Source organism: Symphalangus syndactylus, chromosome 9 (assembly GCF_028878055.3).
Source record: "Symphalangus syndactylus isolate Jambi chromosome 9, NHGRI_mSymSyn1-v2.1_pri, whole genome shotgun sequence".
NCBI lineage: Eukaryota > Metazoa > Chordata > Mammalia > Primates > Hylobatidae > Symphalangus > Symphalangus syndactylus.
In genome coordinates this window covers 115,999,891-116,018,106 of record NC_072431.2, presented here as the reverse complement: position 1 = coordinate 116,018,106, position 18,216 = coordinate 115,999,891, and the positions used below count along the sequence as shown (strand labels likewise).

General features: G+C 37.6%; 1 protein-coding gene across 17 annotated transcripts in view; it reads right to left on the bottom strand.

Moving 5' to 3' along the window:
- Positions 1-106: 106 nt before the first annotated feature.
- The window catches only part of ELAVL2 (ELAV like RNA binding protein 2), a 160,241-nt gene continuing 142,131 nt past the window's right edge, over positions 107-18,216 (bottom strand). For 9 of the 17 annotated variants that reach the window (XM_055294064.2, XM_055294050.2, XM_055294054.2 and 6 more), the window contains 4 exons: positions 14,983-15,136; positions 11,357-11,582; positions 3,452-3,490; positions 107-2,891 (listed from right to left, as the gene is read on the bottom strand). In XM_055294064.2, coding sequence (XP_055150039.1) covers positions 2,561-2,891; positions 3,452-3,490; positions 11,357-11,582; positions 14,983-15,136 — 750 coding nt within the window. In that variant the 3' untranslated portion in view covers positions 107-2,560. The remainder of the gene's footprint in view (positions 2,892-3,451; positions 3,491-11,356; positions 11,583-14,982; positions 15,137-18,216) is intronic. The other 8 variants (XM_055294065.2, XM_055294053.2, XM_055294060.2 and 5 more) reach the window with 3 other exon arrangements.

Genomic DNA, 18,216 nt, shown 5'->3' with positions numbered 1-18,216 from the left:
CACTAAAACTCTCAGGGAACTTCTTTTAATTCAAGAAAGCAAGTCTGCTTATTAGACTGAGCACAGGTACCCCCGAATTGTGTATAAAGACCTACTCACCACACTGTTCTTTCCCTTCAACTTTGTTTATTGATGTACTGAACATGAAAAAGTACAAAGAATCCAAACACAAAAGAAAACATGTACAGCCTCTTAAATACTCAACAGAATATATTTTCTATTCCAACAGATGTGAATTAAGTCATACTGTACAACTTCAAATAAATACCAGCCTTACATTTTATTAAGTGCTCTGATAAACACTGTAAAGTGAAGCACAATTTGCATGCCCTCTCATCAATGCCTTGGTTTGCTACAGTAGTATAGGAAAGAAGCATGTAGCTGCTGTTTTCCCTTGAGGGAAACCTTATTATTTTTTTTTTAAGTATATACATGTATTTTATTTTTTAGTGTTTTTCTTTTTTTAAACGCAGAAGGTTAACTCTGACAATCTAAATGCACCTAAGGATATGAGAAAGTGCTAAGCCAATTGATTTCTGAATAGCATTGAGTGGGTCAGCATGAAAACTCGCTTATTCACTTTAGCACGCGCCTCACAGTATATGTACTGTACTATACTGAAAAATTTTATAACTACAATTTTAAATAATAAAAAATAAAACTCAAAGCAACCGCAAAGATAATGTACAACTATGTTATGCATAGCACATTGCCTGTTCTAAGGGGAAGCATGTGAGCATCTCAGTTTATACAAAAAGCAGGACGTAACTATATAGTTCTCAGTGCATCCTGATGAAGGCATTTTTGCCTTCAGCTTTTTTGAAAATTTATTATAAGCTAGATGCTAATCAGAAAATATTTTGTATTTTTTAAAATTTCTTTCATACATGGTAAAGACTTATTTTATTATTTCCCCAAATAGTGGTTTAAGCATCATACAAAGTTAAATTTCAATAGCATACAGATATTTATGATTTTTGTATGAAAAATGTAAGGAAATTTGTTCAAAACCTATGGTTATACTCATTTTTTTATACCACAAACATATTTATAAACGAAAATGTAGCATCACCATAAACAGCTGAAGCTAGACTATCTACAGACAAAATTAGCAACAAATCTGATGCACTGTAAATTCAAGTCCTCAGGACAACAAAAGTGATTAAGCAAGACCTCAAGTAACAATGTTAATGCCATTTACAAAGGAAAAAACTGATACAAAAACATTCAAAACCTGAACATCACTTGGCATGTAAGGGAAAAAAAAATAAATTAGCTGAAAGGTTCATAAACACAAGGTCTTATTTACATTACACAAAGCTCAGGTGTTAGCCTTGAACGTAACTTTCAAAATACCTTCAAATATATCCAACTCAGATCACTTTTGCTGATTTGCTGCAGTACAAATCATGTGCAACATCTTTTTTCCTTAAGACAAAACAATTCTTCAAACAATACTGCAAGTACATCACTAAACACCATGAGCTCTATCTGAAGGGATTTCTTTAGGAAGAACAGATTTTTTCCCCCATCTCTCGGTAATTTAAATTTCTTGCCTGCTCTTAATATATTCTTTTGTAAATTTTTTTTATTTGTTTCAAAATCACAAATCAATGTGAGCCACCTATCACATAATAACCAGGATGATCAGACGCTCCACTGGTGATTACAAAAATGAAACCAGCAGTGTTTCCCCCCATTGATTCTACTCCTTTCATACAAAGATCTCAAAAGTATTTTCTACACCATAAATCTTTCTAAATTTTCCAACCGCTGCAAATTTCCTGGTAAATTTTAAAAGCTCACTAGGTGTCATATGAAGAGATTTCTCAAAGTATTCAAGTCAAAATATTTGTTCCAGGACCAGTAAAAAGTTTCTCCAAATTTTCTTTTTTATAAAAATAGATGCTTTTTTTAAACCCACATCAAAGAGGCTCTTATCTCTTTGGCAAGGTACTGCTTTACGAAAAGTTCTCCAGTATTCTTACAATAAGCGTTTATAATGTAGCCCCCCCTTCCCCAACCCAAATCATAATTACAAAATAAATACTGTTTTAAACTTCATAAATAAAAATGTAAACTTCAAAATACTTTTCTTAAACAGACATAACAGCAATGCTTTAAATGTAAACCAAACGCAAAGCTAATCAGGAAAAGGAAAAAAAGGGGGGAAAAAAAGACACAACCAACTGAAGAATTACAACACAAAGCCTCAATATTTACTCACAGATTCAAGGCAGTTATGTAAAAAGAAAAGAAATGTCTTCCCTTAGCTGAAACACTTTAAAAGGTCCACCTTCTTCAAAGAAGGCAATAGAATGCAATGTGACAGGTAAAAACCCTGTACCTCTTGTCCATATTCAAACATAAAAGATATTTAAGAAGTTTTAATTCAAATACTAGCAATAAAAAATCTCACATATTTCTTAGGATGCTAAGTAGTCGTTTTATCCCCATCTCAACACTGACTTACAAAGACATTTACTAATGTATAAAGTTTCTCTTAACTTGCCTTTGTTGTATAGTTTTCATATATAAATGGACTGAGGACAAGAGCTCATTAGGCTTTGTGCGTTTTGTTTGTCTTAAAGGAGACCTGCAGTACTCTGTCTCCCAGACGGTATCCATTGAGGCTAGCTATCGCCATGGCAGCCTCATCATAGTTTGTCATAGTCACAAATCCAAAACCTTTGCATTTATTGGTGTTAAAGTCACGGATGACCTTCACATTGGTGACAGCTCCAAAAGGCCCAAACATTTGCCACAGGATACTCTCATCTGCGTCAGGAGCCAGGTTGTACACAAATATACACCACCCTGTTCCAGGGTGCCCAGGGATATTAATTCCAGCCAAACTGGTCATTCCGTCAATGGTCATTGGAGAAAACCTACTAAACAGAATAGGAAATACACACATACACACAAAAAATAAAAACAGAGGTTGGTTATAGCAATAAACTTATACCTTTTCCATCCCCAAGAATTTTAATAATTCTCCTCCCCCAACAAATATATAAACTATTTCATGTTTTGACCAAGGTCTGTGTGTGGCTTTGCAGTGACATGCTAGACTACTGAGATATTAATAAGTTATGAAATGACCATTATTCACTGTACTAAATATCATCCACAATAGCAAAGAAATATATTTAGAACTGGCTTCATGAATTAAGCAGGATTGGCAGGGGAAGGGATCAACACATATGTAAACATGCTATAACGTCGTAACGTAATATGAAACAAATGATGGGTTTTTAAAAGACCAGGTGGGATCTGGTGGTATAAAAATTTCTTGAGTCAATTGTGCTTCAAAGAGCAGCTTTTCATTAGGTTGCACATGCAAAATAAAACCCAACAAAAACTTATGAGGGGTGTGAATGGCACTCCCAAAATCAAAGAAACCAATCAACTGTGGAGAGGGATTATGAGTATCATGAACCTCTATCATTACCTCTTTACTCCATAAGCCATATTGAGCAGATTGTCCAACCTGCAAAACACATATTTAGCAAACTTCAGTTTTTAATTTTTCCCCTTGATGTTCAAGAAAGCTGGGCTCATTACTGCCATCTTCCGAGGGGATATCTGTACACTGATTATATGTGAAGTCTCAGAATGCTGGGTCTTTTTACATTAACGAATGGTTTCTCTCTACAAGGGTCAGTACATTGGACACAGTGATGGTCATCTGAGGATACCTTTCAGAGAGGAAGTGTGAAAGCTCTGAGACAGTTAACTTTAGGGTTCTCATCAGGTAGCTTTAAAGTGATCAATGTATAGCTACATGTTCTTTATATTACTTTTGATTTTCACAACTCTGTTGGTGCCTGCAGATACCTAAGGCACACAGGGTTTAAGTGGCTTGCTCAAGACCACAGGGCTAGTAAATTATGGCATTGATATTCAAACTCTGCAGGTTACAGAATTCTATATATTTTCCTTTCATTTCCCAAGTTTGAAGGACTTTCATCTCTTAGAATCAAGGAGGTGTAATTACAGGTAGAAAACAACCTTACAGACAACCCAAGCTAACCCTCCCATTTCTCAAATGTGCTCAGCTGAGGTCTAGAGAAGGAAAAAAGAAAAATCCACCACTCTAGTGTGCAACAAAGCCAGGAGTTCAGATCCTGATCTGGATGCTGTATTCAAATTACGCTACAGGAAGTGTCATCCTACTCAGTTTTCAAAGGTCAGGTAGGAAACAAAACAAGCCAATCCGAGCCTCACTTAATATGTTCACAGAAAGTAAACAGGGGTGAGGGTGGGGGTGTCAGTACTCTTTAAAACCTTCTACCTTTTTCCTGTATCAAAAATTAGTTTTACAGCATTTGACTCTTCTTTATCAGTTTCAAAACACCACTCTAATGTCCCAAATTTCCACAGCGCTTACCAACTAATTACGTGTTTTGAGGAGGAGGCATAACTTAATACATAGCCCACAACCACCCTCAACTACTACAATGCTCAGCGCTCTCCAAAGACATCCCAGGGTTGTCCCTCTAGGACTGGGGGTGGGGGTGAGAATTTTTTCTTTAACACCTGTGAAAGGTAAGTTTGAAAAGTCTCAACCCTATCCCCTAACCTGTGGCATCAAGTCACGCTAAAGTATACATGAAAAGGCAACTCCTTTTAGTTTTGTAAAAGCCAAAACACATCTCATCTGGTCTTTCAGAATGGGGAAAAATATAGCCTCCCACATCCCTGCCCTCAGTCTCCACTGAATATTTTGTTTTGTAAAGATGAAAAGAACTGAGCTTATGCAAAGTGTAAGGAAACAGAACAGACTACAATGACAAAAGATCTTTGTGTGTGTGTGTGTGTGTGTGTGTGCGTGTTGCATTTGTGTGTGTGCCTTGACCCACCACCCTCTCAATGCACCACTGAGCACAAGCCAGGGTCACTGATAGTTTATAATAAATATGTGATGACCAAATAAAGACAATGAGGTTCCCAAAATTATTGTCAACTTAGTCCAGAATGAAAACTACTAAGAGGATTGGTTGGGTGACCTTGTCTGCACATAAGTAAAAAGAGTACATATGTGGGGTTTTATTTTTTGCAGAGATGAGTATAGTCAAAGATGCCTTGCCTTTATAGTCAAGAATAAGGGTCACAAATATCAGCAATAAAGACAAACACATATTAGCATCACCAATCATAAAGGAACAATACTATTTTGTCAAATTGCTGGAATGATCAATACAGAATGCATGTGGCATATGCTACCTGTAGAAGAGAACAGCATATTGAGGTCTCCAACCAAAGTGCTAGAAGACTCAGAATGTAGAGGCACCTTATCAATTCACTCATAAGTTACACCATCTATGCCCATTAATTGCATCCAGGTAGGGACAGGTCACGCATTGCTACCACCCACTCAGGACACCAAGCATACGCCCAGAGACAGATGAGTTTTGAGAATTTTCAAACAGGGTAGAAATCAAATCTGCCCCTGAAGTGAATTACAGTCAGGCATTGTTTAACAATGGGGATATGTTCTGAAAATGTGTCACTAGGTGATCTTGTTGTTGTACGACCATAGGATGTACTTATATAAACCTAGATGGTAATAGCCTACCACACACCTAGCTATATGGCATAGGCTATGGCTCCCAGTCTACAAACCTGTATAACATGTTACTGTACTGAATACTGTAGGTAATTCTAACACAATGCTAAGTATTGTGTATTTAACCATATCTAAACACAGAAAAGGTAACGCATTGCACAATATTAGGATGACTATGATATCACTAGACAATAGGAATTTTTTGCAGTCTACTATATTATGGGACCACAGTCGTACATGTGATTGACTGAAACGTTACGTGACGCATGACTGTACATGCAATGAGGGAGAAATATTTCGTGTTCCATCCTCCATCTCCCCCACTTCCACCTCTGGCATCTCCAGACAGGAGGTCTGGAATTTTTATAACAGGATCTCTGAGGACCCTCCAAATTATGATAGGGTATCTTTTTTACCCTATCTGTGAAGTTTTGTATGATACCATGATCTTCACTAATTTCTTCACTTTTCTCTCGTTTTAGAAAAAAAATTGGTCCTTTGGAACTAAGCCAAGTTATCCACTCTAATCTTTCTTCTCCTCCATCGCCAGCGAGAGTAGGGAGAAGCACGGAACCTAGAAAACAGGGCCCAGGCACTGCTGAAACCCTCTGCCTGTATGCAGCTGGGCCCAGAAGTATTTCCTAGCTTTTTCAGTGCCACATATTCATGTTTCCCATGGGAGTTCAGAAAAGGCAGCGGGTGCTCCACATGGGCACCACTCACTCTAAATCTAGTAGCAGTTGGCAAACTGTAACATAGGCTGTTGTAAGAGAAAATGGTGCAGCAACTCAAACACAAGGACTACTGCAAGCCCCTAGAAATACATCTTTTCTGGGTCCGTCCACTGCTCAAGGACATCTTTTTATTTTATTTATTTATTTTTGAGACGAAGTCTTGCTCTGTCGCCCAGGCTGGAGTGCAGTGGCGTGATCTCGGCTCACTGCAAACTCCACCTCCCGGGTTCACACCATTCTCTGGCCTCAGCCTCTCGAGTAGCCGGGACTACAGGCGCCCACCACCATGCCCGGCTAATTTTTTTTGTATTTTTAGTAGAGACAGGGTTTCACCATGCTAGCCATGATGGTCTCAATCTCCTGACCTCGTGGATCTGCCTGCCTCGGCCTCCCAAAGTGCTGGGATTACAGGAGTGAGCCACCACGCCCAGCCATCTTTTATTTATGGTCATTTATAAATGGAAGTCAATTTTTAAATGGAGAGCAAGCTAGCTGCCTCCAGAATATCTGAGAGAGGGGTGTGGATGATAATGTAGTACATCATGGAAAGTAAATATTAAAGTATCCATTAAATATATATTTAAAATAAAATATAAAATAAGTATGTATTTAAAATAAAGTATTTTTTACTTATATTTAATAGATGCACTGAACCCAGTACCCTCTCAGACCTGCCTCCCTGGGGGAAGACTGAGCAAGCATCGAAGGGGAGAGGTGGCCAGTGGCACTCTCCCCTGCTCTTTAGCCTGAACAAAATCCATTTTACAAATAAGACAGATATGGAGGATTAGACTGGATAACCTGCTTTAATTGAAATGACCTTCATTTAAAGAAAAAGTAACTTAAAAAAGATTACTACAAATATAAATCAGAGTAAAGAACGGTACCAGTAAGGGAAATACAAGTAAATAAGAAAAGGGAGAGCCGATTATTTCTCCTATTCTTAGTACAAGCTACATTATAAGGTTAGACACAAGATAATCCAACATGCATCACATGAAGTCAGATGAGATATCTGAAATTATTTTATGGTCCTGCTTTAAAAGACATTTATTAAGATATTAGGTACATGGAAAATGAAGCCAACCAGTACAGTAATTAACAAGACATTAATATGTTGATTGTCTCATTTTTATCTTTTTATGTCTGATTATAGAGTTTATAATTTAATGAACAGCACAAGCCCATGTACATATGTAATTTATGAAAAAGGTACATAGGAGAGATATGTGTATGAACATTTTTCTATCAACAGGACCACAGCTCCAATTATAACTTGTCAAAATTTTGAACAGAACCATGTATCAGGTAGATCATTCCTATTTTAAAGCTAGGTGTTTATAAGTAGAAAATAAAAATAAAGTACCTGCCTAATTTCTAAAAAAATTAGCTGATGGACTATGGGAAGGCCTACATTTAAGTAAGGGGAAATGTGAACCCAATTAAAGTCACAAATAAAAATATGAAGATAAGTTATTGATGGGTAAGAAAATATACTCGAAATCCCACAAATAATGATTATCAAAATCTCTCCAAAGCGCCAACCAAGAACTGCTTGGAAATTATCCACAACAAGACCATCTTCTTACTGCCTTACTGCCTTATTCAATTAGATGGTATCATCTGTCCTCTAAGAAAGGGGAAAATTATTTAAGGGGATTGATACCAGTTTCTTCCAAAAGGAAATTGTGATAATGCAACCAGCACATCATGCCTTAAAGGCAACTCAAGTGCTGATTTAAAAGGCTTTTTAAAAAATGCATAAAGGCTCATAGAAGCAGGCACACAGGTCATTAGACTAGATCATATTCGATAAAATTAAAGCTGTTTCACAGAAAAGAACATGAAAAAATTTGGCTGAAAGTTTAATTTTGATATCATGTCCCAAGAATATACTTAAGGGGCTTGAATTACACCATCCATCCAAATAAATAAGGCTTGTCCTATTTTGAAAACTGCAGTCAATTAAATAAGCATATTAGACCAGCAGTGCTCATATTACAATATTCTCTAATTATTCACATAGGGTGACTAAGCCATAAACCTCACAAACCCACCTTTAAACTTAACCCTTATTACACAGATTTTTAAGTTTTTTGACCTTAAAAGATACGGCTCATACTTTATGATTATTAAAAGTATTCTTGACTATAATACATATAACTTATATTGCTCAATCTCTCTCAACTCCCAAGGTACTATGATAACATAAAAATACAGTGAGAAATTTTCTACATGTCTACTGAAAGGTGACAAAAACTCAAGGCAAGAGCATTAAAACACATATAACAGGGACAAAATAGATCTGTGCGATGATTTAGACTCGAACTATAGAAAAGAGCAAAATACCAACAAAACATGCAAGCCCTTAATTCAAGTGTCTTTATGAGTTGAAAGAAGAAGGGGGAGTGGGGCGGAAATCAAGATAATGACAGCCAAGTTCAATATACTGTATTAAAGAAAAGCATCAAACATCAGGTTAAACCTGAAATCTGATTTCTTCCAACACACCCAATCTAGATCAAACACTATCTCTGAGCACACTAACTCGTTCATATTTTATTATCTGGACAGGGATCACGGGAGGAATGAGAAATGCGGTGAACGGGACAACAGTTAAAAATCTGAAGAGAGAATAACAATTTCTCCCATTTTCTGAAACCAAGTTTCCCTTACAACTGACAATCTCTTATTCTCTTCTTCCAAAATGTCTTTCTATAGGAGTCAAGGAAAAAGAATTTTCAAGTTAATGGTAACATATGGTACTAAAAGATAAAAACACAGAATGGGCCAGAAAAAGATAATTAAATTTGACCATAAGAACATCCTGTAAAGCTTTACCCAACCAAAAATAAAAAGTACAGAGCCTGCAGGGATGGAGGCTAGGTAAACCTAAGGGCTGACACCCATCAACAACCTAGCACCTGAGTCACCTATAAGCCTTGCCATTTCAATAATCAGGCACTCTCCCAAATCCTGTCTTCTCAATCTTCCTAAGAATTCAATCTTGATTCCAAGAACTTTGTTTTATCTAATAACTATCAAACAAAACCACTGCTTCAATCTGGAAAAAAAAAAAAGTAACTGACTAATATAGCTTTCCACTAACAGCAAACATTTTATAACTTTACAATGTTAAAAATCAACCAATATATTTTGAAGAACTTTCTTCTATCTAAACTCGAGATCCTTTTCAAGGCCCCAAAGAGCTCTGAAATTAACTGGACAAGCTGCCTAGGAAATACCTGTAAAATTCCTTCAGGCTTGTTCATCCTATGTTTGCAATTTAAAAAAGCATATTTATACATATATTATTCACTTAAGATGTCACAGAGGAAACCTCTGTGCAGAAAAAGGGCTTTCTCTGTGAGACTTCTTTCTCCACAAAGGCAAGCATCAAGCAGCCCCAAGCATCTCCCACTCTAGTCTGATCACCACTACCACGGGAAGTCAAAGGTGGCAAAGGTTTTTTTTTTTTTTTTTTTTTTTTAATACCAATGCCTTTTCCTCACAGCAGGGTATGAAGTACAAGGCTCAATCCACTGGCAACCTAGTAACTCAGAGTTCAGATGTAGCCTTTTGACAGTACCACCTCTTCTCCCACAGGAAAGGCCAACTTAAGTTGAAATTTAATGTGGCATTCATAACAAATTTCCTTCTCATATCTCAAGCAACATAATTCAGTATTTTTTAAAAGGAGCTATTTTAACTGATTTTATCTCCACTCTCTTCAGCACTGCAAATATTCCAATGAAAAAAATAAATGCATAGATTTAAGCTAGAAAACGTAACTCCTGATCTTATTAGGTTATATTTGTGATTATATTTTTGGTAATTAACTATTCTGTCCCGTGAATGAAATAAATAAAATTGATACGCACTTGGAAATGATTTTTAAAAATCAGTGTGGGGTTAGATAGCATTCTGGGTGTAGTATACCATATGGCCAAAAAGGATATTTAAAAATGTCCTGGAAAATAAAAACTGCATGACTTGCTTATGAAACCAAAAACTCTCTGCTCTGCTTAACTTCTTAAAGTCATTGTTCTTCTCACATGCAGATTAGGAGATTTTTTGAATGACTCCTGGTTTGTTATCCCAGGATCAGAATAAAACTTAAAAAGTTAGAATACGTACTCCTGTCAATGAGATACAGTGTCTTCTTTGGGCTAAAGCCACGGTCATTCTATGGACTATAGAGAGGTCAGTGAATTACAACCGACAGGCCAAATGGAGACTGCCTCTCACCTGTTGCTGTATGGGCTATAAGCTAAGAATGGCTTTTACATTTTTAACAGGTTGTTTAAAAACAAAAACAAAAACAAGACAGATGCAACAGTGACCATAACCCATAAAGTTAAATATTTACTATCTGGTACTTTACACAGCAAGTCTGCCAACCTGTTTGTAAACAATTTTAAAAAGGAAGAGAGGAACTTCATTTGTAGAAACTTAACGTAGTCACATAGGTTATATATTCTTAATGGTGCACATACTATAAAGTGAAGTAACAGAAACAGCTTGACCTAAAAATTGACACATGAGAATAAAACCTTTTAAGAACAAAAAGAGGAAATCTGAAGCCCTGGAAACAATTCAGATAACCCCAGAAATCTACAGATTAGAATTTCTCAACCACAGCATTATTGATGCTTGGGCCAGGTAACTTCTTGTTGTTGGGGCTATGTTGTACATTGTAATAGCTTAGCAGCATTCCTGACCTCTACCATTAGATGCTACTAGCACCCCCACAAGTTGTGCCAACATGAATACCTCTAGACATTGCCAAATGTTCCCTAGGAGTCAGAATCACCCTTGGTTAAGAATCACTGCTGTAGGTTACTGTCCTTTGGTCCCCACCTTCAATATTAGCAAAAGACACTATTTCTCAAGTAGATTCTCTCTGTGCCCATGGAGAAGAAAAATTAATAATAATAAAAGCAACAACACTGACAAAAGCAAACCAGAGATCCTGTCAATAAAGTACTGGACAGTAAACCTGAGTATTCTCTTTCAGTTTGGTAGCTGGGCACAAGAACCAAACCAGACTTACCTAAAACGCTGTGCCTGCTGAGCTAGCGGTCCTGGATACCTTCTGTTTGGAGACTGGTACAGCTGGGAAAGGATGGCCTGATTGGTTTTTTGGCTTGGATTATTAGCAAACTTTACAGTGATTGGCTCCGTGGCACCGGGAGGTTTCTGGCCATTTAGGCCTTTGATAGCTTCTTCTGCCTCAATTCGCTTGTCAAATCGAATAAACCCTACACCCCTTGATATGCCTATGGTAGATTTGAGTAAAGATTTGGAAAGAGGGAACAGAAGGAGAAGGGAAGGAGAGAAGAAAGGACACATTAATTTTTCCTTCTCGAGAACATGTTTTCACCTACATATAATATTTGCCACAAAATCACACCAGGAGGAAACCTTCCCCTTAACTTATTAGCCATTCAGTTTAGAATCACCATTTTGCATTTTTAGAAAAACGCGTGTCACTTACATAATCTGAGTACCCATTATCACATGCATTCCAATCAGCTAAGACAAGAAAGCACAGGCAGGTCCATGTTTTCTCTCTCTCCCACCTCCCTCCCGTACACTCTTTTAATGTCAACAGTATACTGGAGCTCCATTTTTCAAATCGTGCTATTGGATAAGCAGCTCAGAAATAAGGGACACAGTAGTTCCTGTCCTTGAAACAAGGAGAACAGAAAGAAGAATTTGCTAAAAATGCTACAAAGCTATGCTAAAAATACATACGCTGTGGTAGAAAGACATTTCGGCTGAAATTTTAAATAATATATTCAGCTTAATAATATTGCATAGGATATAGGTCCTTTAGGAAAAAAATGCCTGAAAATGTTCTTCCAGTTCTCTGAAGCTCTCTTGTGCTTCTAACTAGCTATATTTTATTACAGAAAAATATTATATGGAGAAAAAGAAAAGACCTAGATTTTAAAAATAAATAAATTGCTAGAAGTAAAGCATCAAAGCTTTCTGACCTCAGCAGCATCACTCCTGACTACAGAAGATCACTCCCTGCCCCACATTCTCCCCGGTGTGAAAGACACAAATGGGAAAGAAGGACAGCCAAGAACCTTTCCAGATTATGAAAAATTGTAGAGGGAAACCCAGCTTATTCCATTTAATTAGCGTGAACAGGCTAGTGGGGTGGCCACAGCTGGTCATCATGAGATAAGCAGTGGCAGGGAAATTTTTTTTGGCAAGTAAATGAGTACTAGCAGGACCAGATTAGACTAGTAGCAAGAAAGTATAGATGATTCAGAGGATGTCAGTGAAGAAAAAATAACAGGGGTTACTAAGAAAGGTATGCAGAGAAAAAGCACTGGACCATCGGGCTTGGAGGAACTGAAAAAAAAAAAATGAAGGTCTACTTGCTTTAAAATTAATACTGTGTAAGGTCAATGACTTAGAATTTTCTAATGAAGATAAAGCATTTTTTCCACATATGCATATCTAAGACAGCCCCTATCACTTTACCTTTTCTATTTAAAGAGCATACATTGCACATTATTACCACCTGATGGCTGAATAAGAAAATTGCAGGGTATCATTTTTCATTTCAGGTAAATTCAGTAAGTTCACTTTGAAAGCCTTAAGTATGAAGAATAAATAGTGAAATGATAGCAAATCCTTTCACTTATCTACTAGTGCCTATTAAGAATTAATAACACCTAGAACTTAGCTGTTCCATTAGAAAAGCATCAGATTAGCAAAAAAACAGCCTCTACACAGCTTGAGTCACCTAAACCAGTGGTCCTCCTACTTAAGCATACATAAGAACAACCTGTGGATCACCCTCAGATTTATTCAGTAGGTTCTGAATGAAGCCCAAGAATTTGCATTTTCGGCAGGGTTCCAGAAGACTGCTGATGCTGCAGGTGTGGGACACATACTTGAGAACCTCTGACTAAAACAAGCTAGGTCCACCTGTGATGGACTAGCAGGTAAAAGATAAGATGCACTTTAGTGTCACAGGCGAAACCTACTCTCAATTCACAAGATCTCAGAATGAATGAATTAGAAAGCATAAATGAAATAAAATAGATTTTTGTTGCTTTGAACAAATTCATCTGTATTTCTAGGCCTGAATTTCTATTTAACACCATTATTAGTCTATGTGATAACAACACAGGGTGGCCATGTATGAGTATTATGAATTAACCAACACGGTTAAGGAGGCTGTATTTTATATACTCTCATTTGACTAAATATTCTCATGACAGCAAAATCTTTAGGCTATTCTCCTAGGCATGCATATAGTGATAGCTCTCTCTACTCAGAACTCTAAAGGTGGTGCTTCTTATGAAGCCAATTAAAAGCAGAGGCAGGTAATATGGGCTCCTCTGATTAGATTCAGATCAACTAAATGGATCTTCACTTGATGAATGAAAAATCTGGCTCGATTTTCTTCTGAAGTCTTTGCTTTAAAAGAATTAGACATTGTAATATACAACATGTCTCCAAGGTATTATTATTATTATTATTATGTGGGTGGGGGGGGGGGAGAAACAGTGAGGAGAAAAGCTACCTTAAAAAAAACAAACAGAAACAACCTCACAAATCTTCATGTGGCTGCTTCAGTCTGTGGTACTACAGCTAATATTTCCTCCTCACAATGTTTCTGTATTTTTTTTAACTGTTTACTAAAGAACAAGTATTGCTTTCATTTTATTTTTTACTTATTTTTTGAAATGGAGTTTCACTCTTGTTGCCCAGGCTGGAGTGCAATGAATGGCATGATCTCAGCTCACCGTGACCTCCGCCTCTGGGGTTCAAGTGATTCTCCTGCCTCAGCCTCCCGAGTACCTGGGATTACAGGCATGCGCCATTACACCCAGCTAATTTTGTATTTTTAGTAGAGATGGGGTTTCTCCATGTTGGTCAGGGTGGTCTTAAACTCCCAATCTCAGGTGATCCACCCACCTCGGCTTCCCAAAGTGCTTGGATTACAGGCATGAGCCACTGTGCCTGGCCAAGTATTGCTTTTATAATAGGAAACTGTATCTGTATTTTATTTTGAAAATCCATAATCAAATCTATATTGCCAGCTCTTTAAACTAAGATTTGGCAGAACAACTCCCTTACATTCAAGAGTTTTAATGAACATTTTAGTCTTCCCATTTCAGTTGGGCTAACAGTGATATTAGGAATAAAATAAATTGCTAACATTCAAAATTTCATACTCTTACATATGCCCATACAGCACAGCATGAACCTGGAAAACAGCCTGAACGGCAATTACCAGTGTGGATGTAGTGTAATCCTCCCTTGGAGAACTAGCTGCATACTGCTGCATTAAGCTTCGCTTTTTGACAAAAGAAAGATAGTTTATTAGTACTTTATAAGCAGGATGGGGGCTTTTATCACACAGTGGCTTGGAAATGAAGATTATAGCATCTATAAATTTATTACAAGCCATGAAACAGGTTTCAAACCTGCACCTTCAGGGTGGAAATGACTCAAGCACGCTCACTATACTCCACAATCTATTTTTATCCATGCATATTTATGAACAATTCCAGCAGAAAATTGCATTTTCTGGCCCACATATACCTTTGATATGTTCTAGAGGCAAGACTGCTACATGGAAAGACAGAGTATTTCACAATCTGCTAGTCAGAGACAGGGAAAGACTGTCCGGAGCGGCTGTCTACTCACCAGTGACCTGGTCGACAAGAATACGAGAAGTAATAATGCGTCCATATTGTGAAAAAAGCTGTTCCAACTCCTTCTGGGTCATTGTTTTTGGAAGTCCGCTGACATATAAATTTGCATCTCTGATAGAAGCTGAACTTGGGCGAGCATAGGAAACCTGGAAAAGGAAAATAAAATTAAATGTATATGCACGCTCACTCACCTCCCTTTAGAAACTCAAAAACTGCCTCAGTAACTTTCCCATGAACAGCATAGAACACTGAAGTTCAAGCAAGTCAGGTGCTAACTGCTTTATTCATTTCCAGGAAAACTCTAGACAAATCGGTAGCAGTATTCCCATTCCCTCTCCCCTAGGTGGAGAGGGGAGAGTATCTGTAATATGCTGGACTAGCCTACTGCAAGGGACAGAAATTTCACAATATAGCCCATCCTCCAGATTATTACTAAAAATGGTCAATGGGTCTGGGATCAATTTGCAGAGGTATAGTGATATAACGACTGCCTGCTCATTTTATCATTGGTACCCACCTTTAATCCAGTTTCAATTCACTAAAATTTAAAGTTCTTAAAACAGACCAGTGGTGCACATAGCACAGTACTATTCACGATAATAGGCTGTCTTCTGTGGGGCCAAACCCCTAGAGCAGTGGTCCCTAACCTTTTTGGTACCAGGGACTGGTTTTGTGGAAGACAATTTTTCCATGGACCGTGGTGGGGGAATGCATTAGATTCTCATAAAAACCACACAATCTAGATTCCTTGCACGTGCAGTTCAAAATAGGGTTTGTGCCCTGATGAGAATCTAATGCTGCAGCTAATCTGACAGGAGGTGGAGCTTGGGTAATAATGCTGGCTCACCTGCTGCTCACCTCTGGCTGTGTGCACCGGTTCCTAACAGGCCACAGACCGGTATGGGTCCATGGCCAGGGGTTGGGAACACCTGCCCTAGAATAGGGATTTAGGCCCAATCATTCAAAGCTTAAAGATTCCAAATTCATGGAGACATTTTTGTTTTCTAGCCTCTCCCATCTGTGTGGGTGGGAGTGCTACATTTCTAAAAAAAAATTCACCCTTACCAGTGAGTACGTTCTTTTGATGTATGCCATGATTGTCCATAAATTCCCAGAAATCTGAATGTGTGAACAAGCCCTCATTATCCTTTGTCTGTTGTCTTCTCATCCACAGGTCTTTTTAACCCTGATTTTCAAAAGGTCTTAAGTTCCTATAATTAACTCTACCTGCCACTGTATGTACTTTCAAAGAGTTCATGTCTTTGAGATACAGTATACAAAATCCCACAAGGAAGAAAGAGAAAATAGGTCTGCATGTATTTGTTTATAATCATCATTCCTCATGTCAACTCTGTGAGGCAAGAAACCACATCGTTCTTGGTCATCACCGTATCCTCAATGCCTAGTGAGCGCCTGACATGTGATAGATGCTAACGCATTTGGTGAGTAAGGCCCATCCAATAATACCCCATTGATCATGCAGATCCACAACGGCTTAGTGAACCAGAGCATTTAAGGGTCAGTTCAAGTCATCCAGATCTCCTGCCCCAATTGTAATTGATGACTCTCTGCCTATAACCTATCTGCCAACATTTAGTCTCATGAGCTATTTCTGATCGCATTCCCTTTGGTTTAGCTATAATATTCTGGACTAGCCTACTTCAAGGGACAGAAATTCCACAATATACCCCATCCTCAGATTATAACTAAAAATGGTCAATGTGTCTGGGATTGATTTGCTGAGGTAAAGTGATAACTACTGCCTGCTCATTTTATTATTGGTACCCATCTTTAATCCAGTTAAAAACAAACTTTCCCAATTTACACTCATACTTAAATAAGTTTTAGTATGAAGCACCAAACATTTTCCCCATAATTTGAATTGTGCCCACAGCTCTCTGTTGCCACTTTTTCTTGGCTTTCCAGAAAAAAATATAAGCCAGATTTTATACTTTATAAAGACCTCATTATCTTTCACACCCCTGCCCCAATGGTGTTAACATTTAATACTCTTCTTTATTTAAACTGTTTGCTCATTAACAAGTGAAAATATACCTGTTGTTCCAAAGGCTATATTTGGAAGTTATATTAGCACTGTCCTGTCCTACAGAAGAAACAAGGAATTTGGAATAGTGGTGGAGAAAACATACATATGCTACTTTTTTATTTTCTATGCCTAAATACTTAAGAACAATGAAGACTGGGGAACTTAAATGTAAGTGAAAAACAAGTGGCCAATTTCAAGTGATTAATGTAACTTAGATGGAATCAAATCTTGGGATTGCTATAAACTGATGAAACAAGGCCAATGAATTATATATGCATTCAGTAATACGAATCAATGAAAACTTAATTTCCTTTCTGGTGTAAGATTCTCAATTATCCAGAAAAGCTGAAACCACACCAGTTGGGACACGCATCCGTATCTAGGATTCTATGGCTTTATTTCCACAGGAGGGAGCACTCAGCAAGTCAGCTGTTACTCTGTTCCAGATCATGTGACTGAAGTACTCCCATTATGAAGAGCCATGTCCCACGGGCTCCAGGGCAGGCATCTACACATTCTCCAAGGAGGCTAACTTCCAATGACTGATGCAGCAAGCAGCAGCAGGAGACAGGCTCTGCATGAGATCAAGTGTCACAGGAGGCAGTGGAAATGTGGTTAAAGGTAACAGCTAATCTGTGCCTGGGCCCAAAACTAGGTTTAATTCATAACCAGTTCTGTGAACTTAAAACTAAGTTCTTCAAGCCTATTACCACAATTCTACCTTCTTTATATGGCTATTAGGAATAATTAAATAATTTCTAATCCACATGAAAAGATTCAGAGCCTAATCTATGTGACATTATAAATACTATTTACCTCTACATGCATCTGAAAATTTAGGTAAATGCCCAGCCCATTAAAGTAGAGAGAAACCTGGTTCCATTACAGTGTTCTAGAACAATTTACTCATGCAGTGACATTCACTGCTTTGTGCAATTCAGTTGAGTGTAGGTGGTGTGTCTTAAAAGTCATCCTAAAATATATTTAGGAAAATGGGTTTATATTTAGTGCTTATATAAAGTCTTTGAAAACATACCTAGGTCAGTTATGTGATTTTTTTTTTCCCCAATGTCCACTCTTCAGTTTATATTGTATCTTTAGTTCCCAGCCACATTAAAAAGGCTCCAAGGCAAACCTTCTCAATAACAGTATCTTTCAGTAACATTGTCAAAGAACCAT